Source organism: Abramis brama (genome assembly GCF_963993115.1).
Source record: "Abramis brama genome assembly, chromosome: 16".
Lineage (NCBI taxonomy): Eukaryota > Metazoa > Chordata > Actinopteri > Cypriniformes > Leuciscidae > Abramis > Abramis brama.
In genome coordinates this window covers 28,114,787-28,142,147 of record NC_139978.1, presented here as the reverse complement: position 1 = coordinate 28,142,147, position 27,361 = coordinate 28,114,787, and the positions used below count along the sequence as shown (strand labels likewise).

The 27,361-nt window shown below is 37.1% G+C and overlaps 3 protein-coding genes across 3 annotated transcripts in view; all 3 read right to left on the bottom strand.

Moving 5' to 3' along the window:
* Positions 1–15,730, bottom strand: part of eps15 (epidermal growth factor receptor pathway substrate 15) — a 34,087-nt gene extending 18,357 nt beyond the window's left edge. Inside the window, exons 1-13 of the mRNA XM_084086439.1 lie at positions 15,508–15,730; positions 12,796–12,837; positions 11,785–11,874; positions 11,412–11,459; positions 11,230–11,325; positions 10,969–11,031; positions 10,683–10,808; positions 10,329–10,388; positions 9,609–9,812; positions 9,327–9,472; positions 9,047–9,200; positions 7,315–7,400; positions 714–786 (exon numbers count right to left, since the gene is read on the bottom strand). Coding sequence (XP_083942565.1) covers positions 714–786; positions 7,315–7,400; positions 9,047–9,200; positions 9,327–9,472; positions 9,609–9,812; positions 10,329–10,388; positions 10,683–10,808; positions 10,969–11,031; positions 11,230–11,325; positions 11,412–11,459; positions 11,785–11,874; positions 12,796–12,837; positions 15,508–15,534 — 1,215 coding nt within the window. The 5' untranslated portion in view covers positions 15,535–15,730. The remainder of the gene's footprint in view (positions 1–713; positions 787–7,314; positions 7,401–9,046; positions 9,201–9,326; positions 9,473–9,608; positions 9,813–10,328; positions 10,389–10,682; positions 10,809–10,968; positions 11,032–11,229; positions 11,326–11,411; positions 11,460–11,784; positions 11,875–12,795; positions 12,838–15,507) is intronic.
* A 721-nt stretch (positions 15,731–16,451) lies between these two features.
* LOC311065747 (calreticulin-like) lies at positions 16,452–22,016 on the bottom strand. The gene is made up of 9 exons (XM_084086471.1): positions 21,740–22,016; positions 21,254–21,355; positions 19,759–19,962; positions 19,543–19,637; positions 19,245–19,454; positions 18,921–19,034; positions 18,165–18,308; positions 17,957–18,049; positions 16,452–17,848 (listed from the first exon to the last, which is right to left on the bottom strand). Exons 1-9 carry the CDS (start codon positions 21,831–21,833, stop codon positions 17,633–17,635), a joined length of 1,272 nt encoding a protein of 423 aa, XP_083942597.1. The 5' UTR covers positions 21,834–22,016; the 3' UTR covers positions 16,452–17,632.
* Positions 22,017–23,987: 1,971 nt separating this feature from the next.
* Positions 23,988–27,243, bottom strand: tor3a (torsin family 3, member A). The gene is made up of 6 exons (XM_084086476.1): positions 26,944–27,243; positions 26,479–26,601; positions 25,974–26,239; positions 25,317–25,492; positions 24,654–24,778; positions 23,988–24,389 (listed from the first exon to the last, which is right to left on the bottom strand). The coding sequence occupies exons 1-6, from the start codon at positions 27,107–27,109 to the stop codon at positions 24,142–24,144; spliced, it is 1,104 nt and encodes a 367-aa protein (XP_083942602.1). The 5' UTR covers positions 27,110–27,243; the 3' UTR covers positions 23,988–24,141.
* Between the last annotated feature and the right edge of the window lie 118 nt (positions 27,244–27,361).

Below are 27,361 nucleotides of genomic sequence, written 5' to 3'. Positions count from 1 at the left end.
GAGAGAGAGAAGAGAGAGAGAGAGAGAGAGAGAGAGAGAGAGAGAGAGAGAGAGAGAGAGAGAGAGAGAGAGAGAGAGAGAGAGAGAGAGAGAGAGAGAGAGAGAGAGAGAGAGCCTAGATCTCGATGGAAATGAACAACAAATTTATGAGTCAGGAAGCCAGTGCAGATATATAGACCTTGAACTTCTCTCAACTCTCAATCCACGACGAGCAGAGAGTACAGAAAGATGATAGGGAGGATAGACAGACAGACAGGGAGCTTTTGAAAAACAGCTGGCTCCTGTTCTCCTTTTTCTGGCCCTTTATTGATCAAATAAGTGGGCAGTAAAATCTAGACAACATGATTTATGAAAATCAATACAGCAACAACTAATATCAAAATTTTAAATAAAATAAAACACAGAAATAACTTTAAAGCAGCCAGCAGCCTTCAAATAACTAATATAAAATGATTCAAAATAAAATATATAGACATAAATTTAATGCAGTCAGATGTCTTTAAACAACTGATATAAAAATGATTCAAAATAAAATAACAATACTGAAATAACTTGAAAGCAGCCAGCTGCCTGCATAAAAAGATTAAACAAATAATTAAAACAATTATTTCATAATAATTATTAAATAAATATCTAAATGTCTCTGTCAGATCAGCATCAGTCAAATAAAACATCACATTTATTTTCCATTTAATTTGAAAATCACACAATACCTGGACTTCACTGTTCCTCTGTCGTATAGTTTCCTCCCTCTCTTTGATGTCCTGTTCCACCGTGCTCTTCTCCCTGAAAGACCAGCAAAGACATGAGTATTTAATGACATTGGCGACGGCGGGCACAGACAGCCAGCCGCCTGGAACAGCATGCACAGCATCTCCCTCCAGCACCATCTCTGCATCTGCTGCCTGAGCTTGTATGTGTGAGAAGAGGCTGTACGTGAGTCAGTGTGTCAGAGCTGCACATGAGCAGATGCTTTTCTGAACGCCAGGAAGAGTGGGAGGAAGGAAGCATGGAGGGAGATCGATGAGGGATGTGGGGTTGGAATACATTAGAGGTGTTTTCACTCATTCCACTGTCTGTATCTTCAGGTCATGCAGGTTGAATTTAGCAAACAATTCTATAACAACCACACTTCCTACAAATGTGAGTGGTTCTTGGTAGTGATATTAATATAATAATATATTAATTGTATGATGTCTGGCCATTTTGAGATATATATATATATATATATATATATATATTCTGTAATTTCGAGATGACATGTGAGTGACGTTCTACTCTGAGAAATTATGCATATCTATGGCAACACGATCAACGCCTAAATGAATCTGCAGCGGTCAGGTGGTACAAATAGGAGCTCTTAGAAAATTTCCAGTTTACAAGTTGTAATTATGAGCTTTACAAGACCGTGAACACTTTTTACAAGTTGAAATCTCAATTACGGTTAATACGACATGGTGTGAATGATGATCATCAAAAATTATTAAATCAGTTTTGCTGCCTAATATTTTAAGTTTTATATATTTATATATATATATATATATATATATATATATATATATATATATATATATATATATATATATATATATATATATATATAAATATAAATATAAATATATATATATATATATATATATATATATATATATATATATATATATATATATATATATATATATATATATATATATATAAAATGAAATTTCCATATTTTTGGAAAGTTCCGTTTATGTCAACCATAAACGTTGCCATCCAATTCACATTTACATGTAGGCCTACAGTGCATTACAGTTCCCAGTCGAAAGCCACCGCAATAATGTCACAGGAGCTTCTGCTTCTGTTTTTGCCATATAAAAAGACATAAAAAGAAAGCTGACAAAAATGTCAGAAGACCTATTTAGCAAATATGTGACCCTGGATCACAAAACCAGTCACAAGTCGCACGGGTATAGTTGTGGCAATACACTGTATGGGTCAAAATTATCGATTTTTCTTTTATGCCAAAAATCATTTGGATATTAGGTAAAGATCATGTTCCATGAAGATATTTTGTAAATTTCCTACCATAAATATATAAAACATGTATTTTTGTGAGTGAATGCAGCACTATTGCGAACATAAATGAACAACTTTAAAGGTGATTTTCTCAATGTTTCGTTTTTTTTTTGCACCCTCAGATTCCAGATTTTCAAATAGTTGCATCTCAGACAAATATTGTCCTATCCTAACAAACTATACATCAATGGAAAGCTTATTTATTCAGCTTTCATATGATATATAAATCTGTACATGTTGACACATGAGAACGAAATATGTACTCAGAACCAGCAGCGTAAAAAATATATAATTAATATACAATATACATGCAATAATTAAAACCTAGTTCAATAGACTAAAATTTTAAAATAACTTAGTAAACTAAAAATACCTGAAGAGTAAAACCTATGTAATAAACAACTAAGCAGCAAGTTTTTTAAAAGCAATCCCTAAGGCAGGGCATTCATGATTCTCACAGCCTCTGGAAAGAAACTACATTTCAGTCTTTTAGTTCTGGCTTTAACGCTTCTTAGCCTTCTGCCTGAGGGGATCGAAGAGTTTGTTTGTCGGGTGGGTGGAATCCTTCATAATACAGGATGCTCTGCTTCTGCACATGCTGCTGTCCATGCCCTCAACAGAGGGTAGGCTGCTCAAAGTTATTTTTTGGGCCGATTTGACCACCCTCTGCAATTTCTATAGAATAGTTTCCGTACCAGGCAGTGATGGACAAGGTGAGTGTACTCTCCACCACACACCGGTAAAAAGCTAACAGAACTGGTTTTGGATTTGTGGTCCAGGGTCACATATTTAAAAGATGAGACGTAAATAGACACGCATAGTTTAAGATGTAAAATGTATGCAATCATATGCATCACGGCACTGCGCATATGCACAAGGTATTTTTTGAATCTGATTGAAAAAATTGATTTAATTTTTTCCTTTTGTCTGTTGATTAATTATTTCAGGTCTACACCGCCACATTTGGACGGAGCTCAATTACATGAAGGTTTTCAGTCTGATTGAGCCATCAATAATGTTAATAATAATGTTTATGTCATGGTACTAATCTTTTAAGGTTAAAACCATCCACCATTTGGTTACCAGCCCAGATTTTAACCACTACGCCAACGCCACACAATCCATGCATGAGAAATAAGATGCTTTGTTAAATGCATTTGCATGGCAAATCCATTTCTAAACATGAGATCAACTACCATCATCTTAAAGGGCTATGGCGTGAAAACATATTTATCTTCTTAGTCACAGCTCATGGTGTCAACGCATGTGAAAACTTTTATTTTCTAAAACTAATAATGTAAAAATAGGTTTGTGATGATGCAGGAATGTTTCTTTACGTAGAATCTCTCTTAGGTTACAAGGTTTGTGATCTAGCAAGAGTAAAACAAAGATTAGAAAAGGAAAATAAATAAAAATGTTTCATGAAACAGTTTGATAATAACACAAATCTTTCCCAACAAGATTTATCAGGGCATCTTTCCTGGATAAGGCTGAACTGTTTTAAGCTCTGACTCAACGTTTCCTCCCAGATTCTGTCACAGTGAATTCATGCTGCAGTCTTCCCAGCAACAACAGAGAAACACACATGGATCTGACCAAGAGTCAAACACAAACACTGTGAATCAGAGACTCCCAGGAGGAAAGAGAGAGGAGGAGTAAACAAGAAAATAGAAACACTAAAAGGCGATATATAAATAATACAGGACAAAATGAGGGTTTGAAATAAAAGTCTTGGCAACAGTCCTAAATCCAACAATAAACTGGACCTTGAGCAGCCCGGATCAGCCAAAAAACAACAGAGCATGAGTAGCCCAAACACAATATAATTGCTTTTCTTTTTTAGAAAGAGGGTGTGGCCTGTTCTTACCTGTCACCTGAGGTCGCCCGTTGCCGTGGAGATTTAAGGCAATCCCGAACCGCACGCATCATTTTAGTGTCAAACAACAGCCCATCGTATAGAACCTTTCTGATTTCTATCCTTTCTGCTCATCTTCTTCTACACACTCCATTTCAAGCAGACTCATTACTTCTCACTTACTCTTTCTCTTGCACTCACAGGAAGTGAGAAGTGCTAAAAACTGCTGTGAAGCGTCTATCTCGCACTGAGAGTGAGTGTGCTGGGAGCTGACAGGTGACTGTATCTGCTTTTGCTCAAAGTCTGTAAGCCAAAGATGGAGGGGAAACCAAAGGTGGGGGCATCTTCCTCTTTCTATGTTTGTGTAAATGAGAGCTCCACCTCTCCTCTGTGGGCTAGTGACTCCTATCATAAGGTGTTACCTTCTCTGGAGACTCATTGCTTACAGGAAGTGATTTAAGGACTCGTATACATTTTTTTTACTTTCATTACATTACTTTTTAACCGAGAATACACCATAACACACTATCATATTTCTATCATTTAAATCCCTTAAAGGATTGTTAGGCTGCATAAATCAACTCTCAACCAGAACCGAGAACACTTCCTACAACATCCGATGTGCTTGTTTCATTGTAAGAGGAATGGCATTTACCCTAATATTAGCATGTCTGTCTCATTCTTATCCCGAGGTTCCTGTAGTCAGCTGGATCCGGTCCAGAGGAGGACTGGTCCCCCGACTGAGCCTGGTTTCTCCCAAGCTGTTTTTTTTCTCCATTCTGTCACCTGATGGCGTTTGGGTTCCTTGTCACTTTTGCCTTTGGCTTGCATAGTTGGGGACTCTCAATATTCAGCAATACTATTGATTTGACTGCACTGCCCCTATTGGATGAGAGCTGGATAGTGACATCACTGTTTTCCTCAGAGCTGTTTTAAAGCTGTATTGAACTAAACCAAGTCAACACTGAACTGACTCATTGACCATTATTTTCCTGTTATCACATAAAGCTGCTTTGAAAATCTGTATTGTATAAAGCGGCGAGCACTACATAAATAAAAGACAGTGTTTCCCCTAGGATATTTTTCAGGGGGGGTGGTAGACCCCCCGAAACTGCTAGTGTCGCGGAGCGGGCGTGTTACGGATACATGGTGTAAAATTTTTAGCAATCAAAAAGCATGTCTAATTTATTGAAATAATGTATTATGAATTTTTTCACACTAATTCTGTGGTGTTGTTTTTCTGATAATCAAATGAAGACATAAAACACTAATTTAATTTCTTTTAATCATATGAAATTAAACAAACTTTGTCAAATAACGTGCTGCACAATGAGCTTTAGGGCCCTATTTTAATGATCTAAGTGCATGGTCTAAAGCGCAGGGCGCAAGTTCACTAAGAGCGTGTCCGAATCTGCTAGTTTAACAACGGGAAAAATGGTTGGCGCGCCAGGCACATGGTCTAAAAGGGTTGTCCCTATTCTCTTTATGAGTAATCGGTGTGTTTTGGGATTTACATGCGTTAAACCAATCAGAGTCTCATCTCCCATTCCCTTTAAATGGCAGTTGCGCTCGCGCCATGGCAGATTCGCTATTTACATGACGGAATTTCTCCAGAGCGCAAACGGATCTGCTCGTGCGCGAGGTAAAAGTGCACAAGCAGACCATCTATGGGACAAGCCGGATTCCACTATATCTTTATGTACACAATAATAATCTTTTACATTGTAATCATTTTATTTTTAATATTTGGCATGTTTGTGTGCTGCTGTGCGTCCCTGTGTGTTTAATAAGCAGAGTGTACACACGTTGTGGACCCGCCACATAAAAAAAAAAAAAATTGACTTTAGACCAGGTTTCAGTTGGTCAATGGCGTAGTCTATTTCTGTTGCCTCAAAATAACAACATGCCAACAATGCGCCAGAACACACCTCGTTTTCAGACCAGCACGCCCATGGGTGCAATGTGGCGCAGGACGTGAAAATGATAACTGCGTCGGGCTGAAACTAGCAAAAAACACTTGCGTCGCGCTTGGCGTTGCATTGCGCAGGGTGTAAGATAGGGCCCTTACTGTTAAAATTAAAACATGGAAGACACATAATTATTATTCCTTAAAAAATAAAGTTGATGATAATTTATTTGTATTAGTATTATTACATTGGGACATATCTAAATTCTACTGTACAACAGTAATATTTCTGTCAAGTTAAAACGAACTTTTATTTTGACGGGTTGCCGTGAAGACCTTTGAGTTTCTGTGCGTTTATAACATGATGATAGTTTTTCTCAAATGAAGCGGTTAAATGCTCACGAAGTGAGTTTCGGAGCGGATCTAGAGTTTGGAGACAACGTTCATGCATTCGTGACCTCATATAGGCAAAAAAAAAAAAAACACACGTGCTTCAGCGTGTGTGTGGTAAATGAAACTGCGCGCCGGCTGCACCATTCATTCACACAGAACATGCAGGATTCGTATTTAAATAGTCTTTGCGGTTTAATATTCACACACACTAGTCTATATCACGATTTGATTTCAAGTGTACTGAACTGCTTTCTATTTATTCATCAAAAATTTTACAAATTCCGTGAAATTCTGCGTTATACAGTAAATTCCATTTTTATGACTGGATTTCGTCACCCGCAAAACAATGGTAGGGGAAACACTGAAAGGTGACTTGACTTTAGATGCATCATAAAATTAGTCTATATACTATATAGATATGACTCTTACTATAAGCTCAACTCCCAGTGGGAAAAAACAAGCCACACCCTCTATTTATCTCATTCAATATTCCATTTCACTAGGAAAACACATCAATACTGAAGTAAAGTCAGTTGCAAATTCCGGTTCACTCTGATTTTAACATTAGTGATTTATTAGTCTAAACACGGTCTGTTATTCATGCAACTAATTCAGCTTGACATGACCTTGCACATTACGATGACAGAGCAAGGAACATTAAGTAAAGAGATACTCATTAAAGAAACCATTCATCAGTTCAAGAGAATTTATCATGACCCGAGGACAGATTTGGGCACAATGACACTGAGATTATTGTCAGACCCACACTTCTGTTTTTGTGGTTTCATAAGCTCTTGTGCACCTGTGTGAGGACATTGTGTGGAAACTACAAACACACACTATATTAAAACAGATGGCCTGATAATAGAGAAATGGAGAGTATTGTATGCTAAAAATGTTGAAACCTTGAAAATACAGACAGAACAACAAAGCAGTGGCTACCCATAATGACTTCCTTTATGTATAAATATCCACAGTCCATGGGTCCACAAGACATTAAGATAAGGCCAGAAATTTGAATTCAGGTACATTCAGGTGTTTTAGTTTCAAACACGCTGTCTTGTGGACATGAGGAGAGAGAGAAGTAAAATCAGTAACTCACCTCTGTAAATCCATGATTTCATTAGTGAGTGAGTCCAACTCTTTAATTGCGGAGAAATCTGCAGCCTGTACTAAGAGAGCGTTGTTCTGTTCAGGAGCACGGAGGGAGGAAGCATAGAAAAGTAGGAAAAGGGGATTTTAGGTTCAATTCTAAACTTTTTTCCAACTATATAATATACACGACTACCATTGAAATGTTTTGGGTCAGTACGTTTTTTTTTTTTTAAAGAAATGAATACTCTTATTCAGTAAGAATGCGTTAAAAAAAAAGTGACAGTAATGTTCCAAAAGATTTCTATTTCATCACAACTGTTTTGAACACTGATAATAAGAAATGTTTCTTGAGCACAAAGCCCGCTTTATACTTGCTGCCTCCACACGAGTACGAAGGTGCACACGACTAAAATGACTTAGACTTAGATCACGGTGTGGGCGGTCGTGTGCTGGACCCCTTTTTGCGTGGCGGTGTGCACGGCATTTTTTGTAACTTTGCGCACAGCTCCGCTTCCGAAGATGTACGACTTCCTAAGGCAATTCTGGCCGAGCAGGTACGTCTGTACCGGCATCGTAAAGGCACTGAAACCCATATGATGCGCTTGTCTAAATTAATTGCTTATTGCTTATATAGCAGAAATGAGCCTATTTTCATTAAAAAGGCTTATTTTTGCTATTGTAGGCTCGTTTTGTAAATAAATAGTTTATAAATAAAGGTCCATGTTTAAAAAAAAAAAAATCATGAAATTACATAAAAATATTTAATGAAATTAGAATTGTGGTTTCATTTAGTTTTATACACATGTTCTCATATCCATATATTTTGTTGTTAAGTCACAAGTAATAATCTCAACGTTTACTGGGTTCCACAAGATTCTTATTTGGTTCTTTTGTAGCATGGGTTTGGTGAAGTGTAATAAAAACAAACATTGTCAGGTGTGTACCTTCTCGCTGCTGCTTTCTGATGGTTTAGAGGACAATTACTCTGAGTCGCCCCCTGTCGTTTCAAAGAATAGTGCAACGGCGAGCACGTCAAGTATAAAACGCCTCGTCCATTTGGGAAAGAGCGCGGGCAGTCATTGGAGGCTTGTGGTGCAGAGCCAGGTGAAAGTATAAACAAGGCTTAAGAGACTTCTTAAAGGGGTCATCGGATGCAAAATTCACTTTTATATGGTGTTTGCATATAAATGTGTCTTTGCAGTTTGTGGCCACAACCACCATACAATGAAAAAATCCATTCAATCTTTTTTTTTAATCCTCCAAAAGTCTAAACACTCTCAATAATCAAGCCGTTTGGATTTTCTGAGCAATATGATGGCAGTTGCTCATTATTATTTAAAGAGACATGCACTGAAACGGGTCACTGTGAACAGAGCTGTTTTTGAGGAGGTAAAAAGGGTGTTGTTTTACACAACCATTGAGGAATTTTAACCAAAGTATGTTACAAACTTTACAAGAAGACCCTAAAGAACCATACCAACTTGTGGAAAATGGGCATCCGATAACCCCTTTAAATAATTTAAAAATCTTACTAACCCCAAACTACTGACTACTGAACTGTAGTTTTTGAGAGAAACAAACTTACAAAATAAAGACAGAAAGCAGCAAGCTAGATAAAAAAAAAAGATCACATCTAAAAGGATTCAAGGATTGGTCAGAACCAAAAACAAATCCTAGCATCTTCTACTATTTTATAACAACAACAAAAATCTCCACATATGATTTAATGAGCACTGTACCTGTCGTGCCAGTCTATCACAAGGAGGGATCATTTCCGGAGAGAGTGTCTGGGGTGGGTCTATTCCCTTTGTGAGCTTCTGATTGATTAGATATAGAGCTAATGCAAACTGATCCCGGGTCAGCTTCCCGACGTCACCTATATCGCAAAGCTCCCTATAGAAAAGGCAAGCCAAAGTAATATTACAATACAAATCCAGATAGGTCTAATTAGTTCTGCATGAGCATTTATGGAAAATTCAACTAATAACGGAAATTTAAATCCAAGCAGTAGCATCTCACCAAATGCGGGCTAAAGTAGCAGATGGCAAACCCGTCTTCAGAAATATATCTCTGACCTCAGCACCAGATACCAAGCCATCCATGTCACTATCTGTCTTGATGAATAAGTCATCGTATTTGGCTTTATCTGCTGGAGATACCACCCACTGCACACATACATTTATACATAATGTTTGTTAACGAAACTCTGGGACATTTTCAAACTACATTTGCAGCAAGTACTAGAATTATTCATAACTAAATTATCAATAAGCTGTTAAAACTATGTGAAATTAATGTGACCTGTGGTGGTGTAGGTTTTGCTGGGAGTGTTTTAGATCCAGAGTGGGCAGAGCCTCTCTCTTTATGCTGTGCTGGAGATGGTAGGAGGGGGGTGATCACAGGAGGCGTGGCTATTTTTTTCCGTTTTGATGGTGGAATCAGAGCGGCAGGCAGAGACATGGGAACCGGCTCGGACTCCAGAGCTCTGTATACCAAATACATGGCCTAAAACACACAAAATATATGAACTATTAACACTGGACAAACTTCTTCAGTTTTAAAGGAATAGTTCACTTCAGAGTCATCATTTACTCACCCTCAAGTTGTTTCAAACCTGTATGAATTTCTTTCTTCTGCTGAACAGTTGATGGGCCCCATTGACTTCCATAGTAGGAAAAAAATACTATGGAAGTCAATCATCAACTGTTTGGTTACCGACATTCTTCAAAATATCTTCTTTTGTGTTCAGCAGAAGAAAGACATTTATACAGGTTTGAAACAACTTGAGGGTGAGTAAATGATGACATAATTTTGAAGTGAGCTATTCCTTTAAGACTACTCTTAAAGTAAAAAATCAGAGTAGTGTAAAGGGCAGCTTTTCTCAAATAGGAAATTCATCTTTATGAAAGCCTGATCTATGTAAAAAACAGGGTGAAGTCACCCTTGAAAAGTAGGCAAGATGAAAAGTAATATGCCAAGATATTAATAACCCATTTGTGGTTTATTACCCACAGAACTCACCACAGCAAACTCATCTTTGTCCAGCATGCCATCTCTGTCAATGTCACTGAGCTCCCAAACCTATAACATTAATTCCAATAAGAGATGTCAGATTGTTTCAGTCCATTAACTCGTTATTACTGATGTGCAGAGTCATTTACCTGTAGTTTAATACATTTTGAAGTGCGATAGACAATTTAGCTAAACTTCAGGTTTTTTAAAAGACCCCAATACTTTCAAGCTATGGCTCAAGAGTGCATCCTGGTGGTTAGGCCTAAAAATGCACCTTTATATAAAAGACGAGGTAAAAGTTGCATCGTCAAACCCTGCATTGCACTATCATTATAAACCTGCTTGCCAACGCGCTTGTCTTACCCTGCCAAGGACGTCCACAGGGAGTTTAGAATTAAGGAGCACTGGTTTGACCTTATCGCCCGTGAGCATGCCGCCCGCTGGAGAGAGGCTCTCGAAGATGGCATCGAATTTCAGCTTCTCATCAGCCTATATGGCACGCACAACACACAAACACATTCATAAATGAGCAATTAAGCAATTGAGGCATTAAACTGAAAGCTCAATCTAATTTATGACTAATTCTAAATGCAACATTTATCAAGCAACTTTAATCTAAATAACCAAACATCTGTTGGCGATATCTGACCTTGACAATCCATGGGCAGTCTGTGGGCACAGGGCCAAACTGAAGAGGACTGCTAGTGTCATGCTAGAAGAGACAACAGAAGAACAGCCATTAACTCACAAGAGACATAGAGCCGTTTCCACCACGTAAGCAAATAAAATCACCAACTCAGCAGCTTTTAAGTCAATTGTAATTGTATTCCCAGTTCTCCTTGGCTAATGAAGGACATGTGATGTTTTCCTGGTCTGGTGAAGAGGAAGAGGAAGTTAAGATCTAACTTACAAACTTTGGGGGAGGGACAGCAGTATTTAGGCACTTAAGAGACACTTCAAGTCCATTCTGAGCACACGCCACCAAACGGAGGGCTACAAAAAATTGCTGAGAAGCAACAAACAGACAAATGCAGTTGAGAATGTATACCTCGAACGATTTTTCTAATAATGAACCATAATGTTTGAAAATACCTGCTTGTTTAGCGAGCCTTTGCGTTCGGAATCTGCTAAGTCCCATATCTGTGGAACAAATTAGCACAAAGTCGAATCAGTAATCAGTCATTTAGTGCTTTAAGTAAATGTGCATAACAACCTGTTAATGTTCAAGTAGTTTCAGGAAGAAAGTTTCAATAGAAAGTATTTCTAAAAATGTTTTTGCAAATTAATGTAATGCAAGTAGTAACACAACAAATTGCAGAAAATCAATATAGTGATATTAAGAAGGTAAGTAAATTACACCATCTATCTTTTTCTATTTCAGTCATCTTGATGCTTCCAGCACTCATCAATCAATTCATTTCCCACACTGCTATATTGGACGCATGCTATTGCTTATTGACGTTACCTTGCCAAGGACCAGGTCTGCAAGGCCAGATGTCTTTAAGAATAAAGCCGCATCACTAGCTCCTACACACCCACTGCCGGACGGATCTACCTGTGGTGGAATAAAGCATAACAAATATTTAAAGTTTGGGGTCTGTAAGGATTGTTAATGTTTTTGAAAGGAATCTATTTTGCTCACAAAGGCTGCATTTATTTGATCAAAATTACAAAAAAAAGTAATATTGTGAAATATTATTACAATTAAGCATAACTGGTTTCTATTCTAATATACAGCAGTCAACATTTGAAGTAAATCAAAAAAGTTCATCAAAGTTGTCCTAAGACAAGAACGGGTATTGTTCAAAATTCATGTATAACTTTGATGAAAGTTTTTGATGCACTTCAAATGTTGACTACTGTATTTTTGAATGCATCTTATTCTTGTGATGGCAAAGCTGGATTTTCAGCATCATTGGTCCAGTCTTTAGTGTCACATGATCCTTCAGAAAATTTGCTGCTCAAGAAACATTTATTTGAGGAACAGAAAGTTAAAAATAACAGCATTTATTTGAAATAGAAATCTTCTGTAATAATATAGGCTAAATGTCTTTACTGTTACTTGTTTTGATCAATTTAATGCATTCTTGCTGAATAAAAGTATTCATTTCTTTAAATAAATGAAAAATTTTTCAATAAATATTCTAGAACTGATGGCCAATCATTCAAACACAATCCAAAAAAACAGAACTGAAGATCTTCACTCAAATAGGAAACCAGCAGCAAGATGTTTAAACCATATGCTGGTTCAAACAGGCTGCTTCACTCACCCCGTCCTGTTCAGTTTGCAAACAATTCATCACTAATTCATAGCGGAATCCTTTTACTGAGAGAACGACACTTACGGGAAGCAGAAGCCTCAGAGTGCTTTTAGCTCAAACTGACAATGAGGTGAGGTTTTTATTTCTTTTCTTTCACCAAGTGCTCTATATCTGCCAAAGTGAGACATAACAGAAAACGCTGATTAAACGCTTACCTGTCGATAGTATTTCTCATAGACAGGATTCCCACTTGAAAGCTGCAACCAAATAAAACAAAATCTAGTTCAAGTCATTCCAAATACATTGTTTAATCTCACTAAAACAGGTTAAACTGATAAAACCTTTAATCAATACATAAATAAGCCGGTTAAAGAGCACATTCTTCTAAACTGTTGTCTTTCTTGGCAGCATTGATGCATTCAGACCTCTGAAAAGGAAAATGTTAAAACCATCTGGCAACCAGGTGAACATTTATTGAATGGCAATGTGAAAGCAAACAATCTCACAATGACTTTAGTAGTACTCACACACCTTAGGCGTATATAAAGATGTTGATTAAACACCCATGCACACATTAACGGTGGCTTTCTAAGTCTCCTACCATTCACAACACAACACTGAGCTTTTGTTGAGTTGGGATTCACAATAGTTGAGCAGAGTAACACACATTTGCGCAGCTGACCGCAAGCCAATCCATCGACATTAGGCTTAGTCACGGCCAAAAGGCTAATTTATACCATATGGACGGATCAAGTGAAATGAGACGCATTATAGAGTCCAAATTATCATTGTTTGAATTGTGTTTTTAGTAGACGTCAACCCCTCTGCCAGTCAAATGCTATTAGAGGGTCATATGATCTTACATATCTGACATCTGCATCATCATGATGCATAAGCATCAACTTGATTTTCTGGTCATGTTAGGTGAAGTTCTGCCAGATCCCAACTGCTTTTTGGTTGTAGTTCAACAGCTCTGTCTGTCTCCCATCAGGTGGTTACTGATGCATGCTAATGCGATGCTGGCACACAATATTCAGCAAAGTGCCACCAAACATTTCCTTGTCCCGCTGAGAAAGGAGTAGGAGTTTTTGTAACGCTTCTTAAAAGGAAAAAAAGAACTCAAACCATTTTGGCCTTTCAGGCTGTTGCGATTCCAATTCATTTCCTGAGACTTATTCTGGCATGTTCTTACAATTACCACGCTCCTACAGAGCGAAGTCTTAGTAAACCATAGATAAACATACAATGAAAAAAATATCATCTTTACTAAATCTACAAAACTATCTTGGAATCCTATTCTCATGCTGTCTTTACGCTGCAAGTCAGCATCGAAGCTACATAAAAATACCACAGAAAGTGCATTTACAGACTGTTTAATGCTGCACACATAGATTTACACACATTACAATTGCAGAAATAATGTGGTAAAATTAATACTGAAAATATAAAATTATTAAACACTGATTGATGGAATTTTATGATTATTTTTGTACAATTTTATGTAATATATATTTTCTGTCATGACAATGACAGGTTTAAGGCTGCACTAATGAAGCATTTTATTTACACAAATGACATTTAAAATGATTCATACGGTGAAAAAAGAATTTGGTCTTATCACCAACCCCTAACAGAAAGCAGAACAGAACGAAGATATGTCAGACGTGTCTGTTCCTCTGCCTAAAGAGGTAATACCGCAATGCATATTTCATGCATGTGTGCCTTGCTTCTAAAACAGAGCATACTATCAGCTGAATGTGGTCAACTATTCAACCACCCTTTCCATTAGAGAACAGTGTTACTCTTAAAGCAATAAAAAAAGGTAACATGCAAGTGAGGAACATTTCAGACCATCAATCTAATCAATGCATGAATCCCTCTGGACGATTAAAACAGTTAAGTGAGTCCATGCATGTAATGCAAATGCTGTCAGATCTCCCTATTCTTTTCTTGAACATCTGCATGAGTGTCACTGAAACTGTTTCATTAATATTTGCTCATAACATGCTAAGACCACATCAGAAAAAGTTCATACTTAACTGGATTGAGATTTCTGACTATTTAAGATGTTATTAAGGCTGTAGCATACAACTCTTTGAAGGCTAATAGTCTGTTTAGCCAGCTAGCGAGTGTCAAATATGCTTTAGCTAGCTGGCTAATTAGTTTCAGACTGTAGCCAAAAGGGAAAAAAAGTTGTTATGGGTAGAATAAATAAATACATAAAAAGGGAAAAGTACACGCTATGACTGAAATAGGGTAGTAAACACCATATTTGCATAAGATAACGCTTAACTGAGTTCCTATAAATTAATGGACGAAGAGAGTAAAAGTGAGCTAGCAGTGTAGCAAAACTTCCTGCTGCTTTGCGATGGCACTAGAAATAGCCTACATGGTTTAGTGTACTAAAACACACATTAAATACAAAAATACCAATGTCAGATATCAGCGATAGATGCCCTTAATATTGTAATTTAAAAGTTAGTGCCATAAATCGAAGTAGTATTTAATCACTTCAGCATCTCTAATTTTTCCATATAGGCAAAGACATATTTTACAAGCACTTTCACACATTCATAGCCGAGACATGTAAAAATACAAGCTGTTCTTTAAAGAATTACAGTCACTTTAGATCATCTTAAGACATGCAAAAGCTGGAAAAATAAATAAAGTTTTATCCACCCTAGTTCAACACTGACACACTAACGTAAGCTACGCCCTTACGCAAGTCCCCAAAAGATCACACTGAAACTTTTTCTCTCCCAAAGCAAATGGCTGAAAACAACTTTAAATAGCTGCGACCAGACAACGGAGTGTGACCGTTTTTCGCCCTAAAGCGCAAATTTAAAGCTCAACGGATCTGAAAGGCGTGTGAAACGAGCTGGAAAGTGATTTGGAGAGTGTTATATTTGTGTAGAAAGGGAGGTTACCTGAGTCAGGGAGAGACTGGCAGCCATAGTGTTTCAGTTCCCACTAGTTCATCCTGCGTTTCGATAGGCAATGGGCAATATAGGGATGCTACAAAACCTGGTGCTGGATTACTCTGTGGATTGAGGCTGAATAAAACCCGGCGCTGGATTATTCAGTGGATCTGTAGGCGGTGGGTCACGGCTGATTGGTCCGCCAAGTTCTCTGGTCACTGGTGCTCACTGTACAGCCAAATTATGCCCAGCTCCACCTCTTTGGGTCTAATGGGTGGAGGGATAGAGTTATGGTTAGGGTGTGGTTGGACCTTCTAGCTATACCTATTACGCCCAAATTACACCCAGAGAGGGGGAGCTGGATTTCACACTCCACCCATGGCTCTGCACTGCAAAACCACCAGACACTGGACTGGAGTTCTCGGTGGATCAGAGCACCAAAACCTGGTGCGGGACTTATCAGTGGATGAGGAGGCGATATAAGCTAATACCTATGGCTAATACGAGCGGTTCAGTTTGTAGTGCTAAAAGAGACATTTTTATTTAACTACATTTTAAAACATACGTTAAATGGTTTTACATTTAAATTTGTCTGCTAATTTGTGAATTTAAAAGTGATTTATTTACATTTTAATGTCTGAATTATTAAATTGATAACATATTCCTCCATTTTACTTTTAAATGTCACTCATAGTCAAAACATAGAAGTACTTTTAACCACAGACCTTATTTTACTTATAAACCTCCAACCGATATTCTAAAAAGTGAACATGTATGTTGTGAAATGTAATACGCTTCATTATTTTACTAAGTGAAATAAAAAAAATGTAATTCAGTTTCCAAAAAACATTGGAAACCACTGAAATTGAGTTTTGCCACTTTAGTGAAAATAGTGCTGAAGAAATGTAAATTATTTAATGTTCTCAAAAAATACAGTCAAGAAAACACTTGAGTATGTTACTCTTTTTGTAGTTTTATTATTGGACAACAACTGTCATACCAGAGCTTTTCTTCTCAATATGTCAAGGTACATCCTTCAAACACAAAAAGTACAAAATATATCTTTAAAAAAAAGGTCACAATCCATTTTGCTGGGAGAAGTATCTGATTGAAGCAGTGCAATATTCACAATGGCTGTGAAATCTGTTGGAGAAGTGTTACTAGAATAATAGAAGACTTACCTTGCAACACCCTTGAAATCTTACACACATTTTTTAATTTTCCTTACTCCACAGGTTCAGCCAGGCCTTTATTACCACATTTGCTGAATAAATCATTCAGCAACTCCGTTGAACCCAAGCAAACAATTGACAGCAACTGAGAGAAATCATTGTTAACCTTGATTCGCTTTCGCCACACATTCGGACAAACACGCAAATTCTTAATTTGATATAAAAGTTTGCTTGCTGACCATCCAGATCAAAACCGTATCAGCTTTGTGAGATCCACTGTGTGTTCAGGAAAGTATACAACCAAGAACCTGATCTCTAATAGATTGATATTAAGAGCAAGTACGTGGTTATGAATTTGAGGTTTGGGTTAAGATGAAACATGCAATAAAGTGAGAACTCCCTCTCAAACCCAAAACACACACACACACACATAAACGTAAAAATGTGTCAAGCCAAAATGAAACAACCTGCCATATTCTGTAACAGAAGTGAAATGAGAACAAAATGATGGTAACGGTACCTAAAAATTGCTCCACATTATCAATGAAATATAGTAAATGTTCTTTGAGGTAATCATACTAGTTTCTGAGAATTGTAGCTACCAGTTGATGACTGTTATGATTCAAGTTTCATGTTACAGAATTTCTTAGGATATCTGACATATGTAAACATGAGCATTGAATCTTTATGGATCGTATCTCACACTACAGACAAAGATTTTCATATTGGTTCCCTTCAAATCTTCCTGACTGAAAACGCTTGGGGGACTTTGCTTGACATCATGCAAATGAAAATGATGAAAAAAGTTAATCTATAAATAGGTTTGTAGAAGTGGAAAGGGACAAAACAATCTTGCCAGATTCATCCGACACACAACAAAAAGGAATGTCCAGCATTAGTCCAGTTCTCTGTATTGTACCCCATTAGTCATGGGACATTTCTTCACAAGTTCCTGTTGAAATCTACAACTCGTCTTTGAGTTTAGAGTCTGTTTCCTCTTCTTCCTCCTCTTCTTCTTCCTCCTCCTCTTCCTCCTCCTCCTCTTCTTCTTCTTCCTCCTCTTCCTTATCTTCATCTTCCCCTTCATCCTTCACCTCCTCCTTTCTTGTACTTTCCTCTTCCTCACGCTTCTTTCTGTCTTCCTCTTCTTGACTTTCCTTCATTTTCTTCTCAGCATCCTGAGAGGAACAAAAACAACAAAACATGAACATGAGAAATTACTATCAAAAACGACAATTAAGTGGAAAATAATTTAATAGGGAGCAATAATAATCAAAGCAGCGTACCTTTGTGGCACCCCAAGTCTCATCGCCAACCTCTTCTGCCAGTTTGGGGTCATTTGTAATGAGAAAGTTGTCAAAAATTGTGCCAGACTTCACCTAATAAAATAAAATACAAGGAAAGTTGGTTTAAAGCACATCAATAGGCAAGTTATTAAATATATGAAAACTGTAATTGTCTTTGGGACCCAAAGTAAGAAAACTGCTAATGTACCTGCCACAAGTCCAATCCGATCACTCCGATGCTATTGTATTTATAGATTTCGCTGTCAGCAGTGTACTCTGGGTTATCAATCTCAGGATGCACCCATTTCCCCTTGTAAGCAGGATTATCAATCTGGTTGGGTTTCCACTCACCCTGGAAAAGATAAAAAACTCAATTTCGAAAATAAAACCACAAACAGACCCAGTATTCACTGTGACAAAGCCATGTTTTTAGGTATTATCTGCATCTTTGTTCAATATTTAAGTCAGGTTAAAGCAGAAATTCACCCTATTTTCTAAATGCTATTGATCTTATTCTGAATGAATTATCCATGTATGCATTTCATTAAATAAAAAAATATTTTTTTTCTTTTTTTTAATTGTAGTTCTTCTGACATATTCTGGACATTTCCAATAATTTTGCCCACATAAATCCCAACCCTTTCTTACAATCAGCCTCAAGCTCACATTCAGATCTATGGAGGCTTGTTTCTGCCACAAATTAAAATAAATAAATAGTAATTGTGAATCTCAAAATTCAATTTATATCTCACAATTGTGACATTTTTTCACAATTCCCTCAGAATAGCTTTCATTCATTTCTGCATCCATCCAAGCAATAGAACAAAGACTTTTTTCTTTTTTCGATAAACAATTTCACTCGAATATACAGTACATCACAATATGGAGGAAAAGATCTGTCGCTACTTCCGTTACCTGGTGACTAAGTATTTTAAGGGAGGCACAATTAAAGAAAAGTCAGTACCTTGTATTCAGGATTGGTGACCATGGGCGGCTCCCACTCCCCATCCATCTCATCATCCCAGTCATCAGGCTTCTTGGCATCAGGATCAGGGATGTTCTCGGCTTTGTCCCAGTCCTACAGAAACACACAGACAAAGTTTCACAAAGCTGGAACATATTAGCAAGGAACATATAACTTAATACTGTATATCAGACCAGCTGTTGTTGCAATGATTTACTTGGTGATCTGTGCATATTTATCCCAAACAGTGGCTTATATAAGCAGTTAATCTGTTTTGCGACAAGCAAGATCTGTTTGGTTTCTTGACAAACACCAAGTCCTTACCTCTGGTTTCTTGTCATCAGGGTCATCGATCTTCTCTCTCTCGTCCCAGTCCTCAGGCCTTTTCGCTTCGGGATCCTTGATCTTTTTGGGGGGCAGGACGTCCCAGTCTTCTTCCAGAGATCCAGACTCTACCTTCTTATTATCAATCTTGACTTCATAAGTGTTGTCAGGATTGACAATTAGCGTATACAGGTGGGTGTATTCATCATCCTGGATGACAAAATACATGGTATATGAGCTAGTAGGAGTGGTGCCATGGTGCATTATGGGACAAAAAATAAATGAACAATAGGATTACCTTGCATCTAATGTCTTTGTTGATCAAATGATTTTTGCCTTTGTAATTGAAGATTACATGTACTTTCTTGGTGCCAGGGCCACAGATGTCAGGACCTAGAATAGATAAACGTGTGGGTTAAATCACCTTGTGCGTCCAAATGCACATGACTGGTCTGATTTCACATCAGATTTAAGATGCTCATCAATAGAAACAAGTAATTAATGAAATACTCACCAAACATGATATTATAGGTGGAATCTCCATGCATATCTTCCTGTTTGAGGTCTGATGGGAAAAGTTTGATGTAGCCTCCACCACAGTCAATGCTCTGTTCATGTTTTACAGTGAACTGGATCACGAGGGGCTCATCCTTGTTGTTGAAATCAGCGAAGCGGGATGAAAGCGCGTAGAAATGAGCATCCTGACTGGTCTGAAGACCTGAAAGTTCACAATATGATACCTGAGTAACAGCAACCATAACTCAAACTTTTCAGTTATTAAAATCATCTGACAAATAGGGCTGCAACTAATGTTTATTTTGATAATTAATCTGTTGATTATTTCTTCAGTTAATACGATTAAAAAAAAAAAAAAATTAGAAAAAATAAATAATAATTTTAATACATTATTTAAAGAATTGTTATTCAACATTCTGTCCAATGCTGTCCTCCAAACAATGTGCAATTCAAATGCAATGAAAACAAATATAGTGAATGTATCCATGTACTATGTAGGCTATGTGCAATTAAACATTTTGAGCAAAAATGGGCTAAAATTTAAATTGATTGCTTAAAATCAGTAAATTAAAAATGACAATAAAGAAAACCAAATGATTAAATCTTAACTGGCATGACTCAAGGTAGGAGGAACACGCATTCAATCATCTGAACATATTACAGTTTTACTCCATTATGATATTCTATTTACTGTTACTGCTTTCATAAAAACACAATTTCTTGTAGGTTTAAAATTCTACATGTAACATTTAATGTCTAACAAGAAGAAAAATGCATATTTTAGTCATAATTATTGTGCTCATTGTACTGCGCTCTATGCACAGTCCGCAGATGCGATTAATTGATAATCAAATTTGTTGCCGATTATTTTCATTGGCAATCTTATTGACAAGTTGTTGCAGCCCTACTGGCAAGGACAGTTTCTTTCCTGTATTGAGGTATTCCTGCATTTTCAGGTATTATAGACCTTCTTGGCTGCAGGTGGTATTAAGGGGAAGGACAAGTACTGTGTAGTGCAAGATGAGTCATCAATATTTTGCATGACAAATTTAAATGTGAAATATCTGCTTAGTGTCAATTATGTCAATGTTTAGGAGTACACTAGAATGGCCTCCAATGCGAACACACATGGACTAAAACCCACAAAACTCTCATTCTGATTTCATGTGGTCTTTAAATGCATGATGAATCTTGTGACAAGGCACACATTGCTCAATTTCAGCAAAGCAGTAAGTTGGCTATACAAATTGGACTAGATTTAATCTGTGGCAGGGCAACTGGCCCTACTACACGTGGCTTTGTAATGTTTTGAAACAGTAAATATCAGATGGTGTGTGACCTGTCTGCAGCTCAGTAGAGCAGAGGGCATTACGTCACATTCCGTAGCCCCTCCCCCCGCGTATTATTTAGTGCGTAAAATAATGAGGAAACCACAAATTCAAGCAAAGCAGTGTCAATTACCTCATGCCTGTAACAAATAAAGCATCACTCACCCTTATCTCTCTCGGCATCGCCATAAAATTTGCCTGCAGAGAGCACAAACTGGCCGTAGTCGGATTTATGCTTGGATTCAATCCATCGGCTCCTCCAGGTGTCTGAAATGTGCATGTGACATGAATGTGAAATTAAAACCATTATCAGCATGCATACATGCATAATTAGGAATAAAATCAGATTAAATCAAGGACGTTTGCTCAACCGACCGTCATTCACACTTGCTGCCTTGACTATTTGTTATAAGATAACCTATTTAAACCAATACTTTAAGATTTTAAGTTATCATATTGCTATTATTGTTGTTGTTGTTGTTATAATTTAATGAATACAACCCACCTTTGTTGCCAAGCCATTGCAATAGCATATGGTGACTCCACCACATATCATTTCAAGTCTAATGGTGAATCCATCACATGCTCGAAAGCCACAGAGAGCACAAATAATATACAAAAAGCATCAAAACACAAATTTTTCAAACTCACCCCCGTCTTCAAATTGCTCTCGGAAATAAACAGATGATTCTGCAGCTATCAAAGCGATGGACACGGCCATAAACAGTAGGGATAACGTTGTCATTTTGCAGTTAAATATATTCCCCGTTTAGGAGGGGTGGAATAGTAAAATATAAAGAAAATGTGTTTTAAAAAGAAATATTAGGCTTGTATATTATGAGCTCTGTTTGGATCTTTACATGCCTGCAAAATCACTGTCCGCTGCTGCTATCATTCGCACAGTCTCGCCTCTAGACTGAGAACAGATGGCTGGCTCTGATTGGACGGCGGGTGGAGACGATAGCGTCACACCGGTCAGCCAATCAGATAATTTGTGGAAAGCCGTGGAACGTCCTTTCTAGCCAATGCCAGCTGACCACGCGTTTGGCAGACACTAGTAATGGGAATTGGAAAGACTCGTTTCAGTGAATCGGTTCAATGAACCAGTTTAGAAAACGGATTCAGTCAGTGCTAACATCTTCTAATTAAGCCATATGTAGGTACATATTACTGTTTTGCAGATTTGAAAACCAGTTATACGCGGTTTTAGGTTAAGTGTTACCCTGTTTTTGCACGTTTTAATAAAATGTTATTTATTACAACCAAGTCTGTGTCGTATATATGTTGATGAAACTGTCATAGGATCAAGTTGTGATTATTACTGAATATTTCCAGTAGCTTTATTTCTGCTATTAAAGAGACGGTGCTTGGTTCTATGAATGAATTGTTTACTCGAAAATTGCTCTTGACTCAGCTCGATTCATGAACGAATCGTACAGTTCGATTCGTAAATAGTTGTTTCAGAATTACTTCTGACCATTTTACAGTCTATGCTTCTGACTTGGGCCCGTTCATTAAAAAGATTGAACCCTCAAGCTTAAACCCTATAGAAATATGCTCATAAGAGGAAAAAGATTACTTGTTAATGTAATGGATTTTTATTTTCAGTTTTTTATTAAACCAAGCAAGTGATTTAGTTGTTTGCAAAATCTATATAGAAATAATGTCAAGAGTTTTGAGAGCACGTGTAACTTTTATTTCGTTCTTTTTTTCCACCTCAAATATCAGTAACAAGGGCATTTAAAAATTTTCCACTGGTGTTATAAATGGGAAATGGTAATGCAGAATTTAAGCTTGCTCAAACAAAAATAACAAACAATAGGCACCTTCTTGGTATCACTTGCCTGATATTATTTGTAGACAAAACCTTTACAAAAGTTTTAATTTTAGCTGGTGACATAAAATCTAGTTCTTTCAGTAACATTATCAGGGCTGACAAGTAAAATCAAAAAGCTAATGTGCTAAGGAAATTACCAAAGATGCATGTTACTATAGCATGACAAATGTCTTGAGTACAGCGAAGAAGTTAATTTAACAAATGGGCAAACTACAAAAAAATACATACAGGCCTGTGAGGGGGGAAAATAGTGCATTACATCAAGCCTCAAATGTAAAGCAATGATTTCTTCAATCTCATGTTTGTCAAGCTTGTACCTCTAGCTCTTTTTTCTACGTCATTCTTCATCTTTTCCCCAACAACTCAAATAATTTTCACATCAGAATGTGTTCAAAATGGAAACATCAATTAACACAAACAAAAAACACAAGTGACAATTAATTGAGTTCCAATTTTTAAAACAAACAAAAAACACAACACCTTAAGATACACAACACACAAAAAAGTATACAATAAATGTATTAAACACTTTTTTTTTGTTTATTTCAAGACATGTCTTGAAATTGTGATCATTAATGCAGACAATGATTACTGAAATATGCCAAAAATGTACCACGTTCTTAAACAGCAACTTTAAAGAAACATTCCAGATTAAATAAAAATTTAGCTTCTTAGTGGTATATAGTCAATCCCAACAGAAAATGACTGTGGAAACAAACTAAAATACATTTGGCAATAATACTTACATGGAAAGCCAATCAATTCCCACTTTACTTTTTTTTCCTTTTCCTGTTTAGCTCAGAAATGCATATTACAGAAGTAAAAAAGAGCAATTCCCAAATGTTAAAAAACATTGTGGTTCTGCCTGCTGTCATAATAGCCTTCCATTGTAAGTGCATTACTGTAAATAAAATATTTTTCAAAGAGGTTAAGTTGCTTAAGTTCAGATCAATACATGTAATGTTGCTTGCCTGGGAGAAGTAGCTAAGACAGATGTACATAAAAAGTTCTTAAATATCATTACAGTAGGGTTTGTCATGACAAGCTCTTTTGTTCCTGCCCTTTCTCTCAGAGTGTAAGATATAGAGTTGAAACTGTGTTTTTTTTTCTCTGCATTGTTAGTGTTGTATAATTTGCATTTCCGATATCAGCAGTCATTTCTGCTTCATTCAAGTATATTCTGTTTCTTTAATCTGGGATTTTGTGTAACGCTCTGTTATGGTAGAAAGAAATTGATCCTTTGAGGAATGGATTTGCAGCCCTGTGCAGAGAAGAGTTTCTCCTCCTTAGGAACATACAGCATGGCTTTGGCCACTTCATCCAGCGTTCCCTCATCCGGCTGAAGGCCACGAGCTGCATATGCATCATGTGCACACAGTTTCACATGCCGGTACTCCAGCGGCAAGAATGGTACAAAGAAGTCAATAAGATGGCCTGACATCAGCTCGCTCTGTGCAAAACCTCCTGCACAGGTGAAAAACATATATAATGAAAATCTCAGACTAAAGACATAGATCTGTATGTATATAGCTGTAAAAGGGGATGAATTTAAATATGCATCATCTCTGAGACATCTGTTCATGTAAAGTTTCCAACAGCACAGGTAATAAAAATATAAAAAATACAAAAATGGTGACCACATCTCACACAATAGTGAAAAAAAAGCATATATGGAAATTAAGCAACCAGATATGTTCAGTTATGATGTGTTTGACAGTGTGCAGCTACCTTCTGCCTCCATGGCTTCAGCTCGCAGAAGATGTTCCAAGTCTTCCATGCCGATATCTTCCCTATTCTGTCCCGAGTGCCAGAAATCCAGTGCCACCTCATTGATGGCAGCACCACCGATATTGCTAAAGCATGACATTAAGGACACATTAATAACACAAGCCAAATTGTGCGGACATAATGTTTGGTCAGGTTGTAATACAAATTCATTATGAACATGCAGAAACATTTATGTTATAGTCAATGTATGCATTTTCTGCATAGTATAATTAAACCTGCAGCTGTAGTTTGCCTTTTTTGCAAAATAAATGTCAGATCAACACCTTTTTACCAAGTTTAGTGTTTTGTTCTTCCCTAATATTTAAAATATTTACCTCATATTTCTATGCTTTAATGAAACTTTTAAGGTTATTAAAAGGTTATTATCTCCTCCAGGCATCACTTTTGGCCACTACTGTATATCATACATCTACATACACCTTGCAGAACCTGGAAAATGTTAATTGGATCTTTTTTATTTTATTTTTTCAGATTCTGAAAGGTGTAAGTAAACATATGATTGTTATTTAATGATTGTTCATTCCTAGAAGAACCATGCTTAAGAACTGCAAGATAAGTGAGTTCCATGGACAACTAATGGCTGTATGAAGCCAACACACCAACCTGAGGAACAGAAATATGGCTCTCCTATAGCTGACCCCATCCACATTATCATAGTGGTCCATGTAGGGCTTTATGGCGTCGATGAGTCCTGGATGAAGCTTTTCTGCCTCATCGAAGATAAAGAGAGTCTGTGGACACCGCAGAACCATGTCTCGAATGGCTTCTCTCAGTTGGCCCTAGTCGCAAACACACCCACACAAATACAAACACTACCGTGAAGTTCAGGATTTCCGGACACGTACGTGCATATTTCAAAATTTGGACAGGAAAGAATCAATTGTACACAATGTAATATCTCTGTCCACTGAATCAGGTTTTCTAACTGAACTATCCAAGTGTATCAAGGTTGAATTGCATAATCATACAATCGTACCACAGCTTTAATGGCAGCGGTCCAATAAACATTTCCCAGAAGCCCAAATTATGTGATTATATTGGACCCCTGCTTACGTGAGCCTGTTTTTTTTTTTAAACTAAATATATCCAAGCAGATGAATTATAGTAAAAACAGCAAACATTATACTAATGTTTCAGATTATAATGTAACCAAAGACTAAAACTTTGTTTGTAATAAGTGGACTAAATCAACAAACGACTACTGAATCAGACCATGACCTGGGCAGCCATGTGCATGTCAACCGTTGAAACTTTGCTCACCTTGTACACGTCCACCAATCTCGCGTGAGGGAAGTGGAATGGGGCAATGAACAAACGCACACATTCACTCTTTATACCATCCCGGTAAAGGTTGTCCGCTACTATCCGAGCCACAAAGTTCTTGCCTGTCCCAGACCAGCCGTGAAAGGACAGAGTCAGTGGTTTGTTGGACTCAGGGTTTTTGATGAATCCTTGAATGGCTTTCAGAACCACAGACTGGGCCAGGTGCTGCCCGTGGAGATTCACCTGTAGATCCCTCTCCAATCCTGAACACACATCCATATGCATAGGTCAAGGAAAAAAGAGAAAATGTTTCTTTGTAGTCAACAAGATAATATAGCAAATTTTCTATGCACAAAAATCTCTATCCATTGTTCACAGATTTAATGTTAAGGGTTCTCAGTTTTGACCAGTGTATTTTCATTTGTGGTTGCCAGATCACTTCTTCATAAAAATAATTAATAATTATAATAAAATAATGCATGCACAACATTGATGGCTCTACCTGTGATGTTATTTGTAATCCTACAGTCTCCTGAATCACAGCACTGACCCAGGCTGCAGTACCAAGCAGTCAGCATGCCAGTGTAGTACTGGGGAAACCCTGACCAAATGTTGCCAGTAGGCACTTAAAAGAAGAGTGTTACACAAGTCTGTAGTGGGTTACATTACAGTCATTACACATACTGCCATTATTCAAAACGAGACTCTAATACTACAACATAAAATGCATTTTTATTATAATGCATAAAAATAGATTTCATTATTTATTAATAATAAATTCATGCATTATGATATATATAACGAATACAGATACACTATTCTGTTAAGTACATATAGGAAATTTAAACATGTATTTATGAAAATAATTTGCAGCAAAATACACGAAAAAACGTTGTTTATCCAAAATCTATATAACATATTGTACTTTATAACACATCAAATATATTAGTCTATATTATAGCTTTACCTTGTTGTGTCGCATCATCCTGGTGTGGTTGGCAGTCGCCTTCCCATATATTGCAATAGATGTAATTGAAATAATAGGTAGAAACATTTGAAATGCTGTCGAATTGAAAAAAATCGGCATCAGCCGAAACAGCCAGGAGTGAGAGCAAGATTACGATTGAAAACATCGGTGCCGACAGAAATATAGATCTTGCAAAGATTGTAACATTGAGCTATTAGATGAAACTGTAGAGTCCATTTATATATACATTGGAGTCTCATTGACGGCAGGCCGCACAAGAAATGAGACGAGAGTGGAATGAGCGGTAGAATGAAATGGGTTAAAGTGGGCGGTGCTTAGCGCAGTAAAAAAAAGAAAAAAAGGGTATTTTCCCCCTTTCGTTTTTTATCACTCCAATGACTAATAAAAACTAAATTAC

Excerpts from the sequence above, each read along its gene's own strand:
- LOC311065747 (XM_084086471.1), bottom strand. The coding sequence starts at position 21,833 with ATGACAACGTTATCCCTACTGTTTATGGCCGTGTCCATCGCTTTGATA. Across the intron at positions 21,356-21,739 it reads AGAGCAATTTGAAGACGGGG|ACACCTGGAGGAGCCGATGG; the intron begins GTGAGTTTGAAA and ends TGCACATTTCAG. Across the intron at positions 19,455-19,542 it reads ACAAAGACATTAGATGCAAG|GATGATGAATACACCCACCT; the intron begins GTAATCCTATTG and ends TTTGTCATCCAG.
- tor3a (XM_084086476.1), bottom strand. The coding sequence starts at position 27,109 with ATGTTTTCAATCGTAATCTTGCTCTCACTCCTGGCTGTTTCGGCTGAT. Across the intron at positions 26,240-26,478 it reads GATTACAAATAACATCACAG|GATTGGAGAGGGATCTACAG; the intron begins GTAGAGCCATCA and ends ATGTGTGTTCAG. Across the intron at positions 24,390-24,653 it reads TGAAGCCATGGAGGCAGAAG|GAGGTTTTGCACAGAGCGAG; the intron begins GTAGCTGCACAC and ends TCACCTGTGCAG.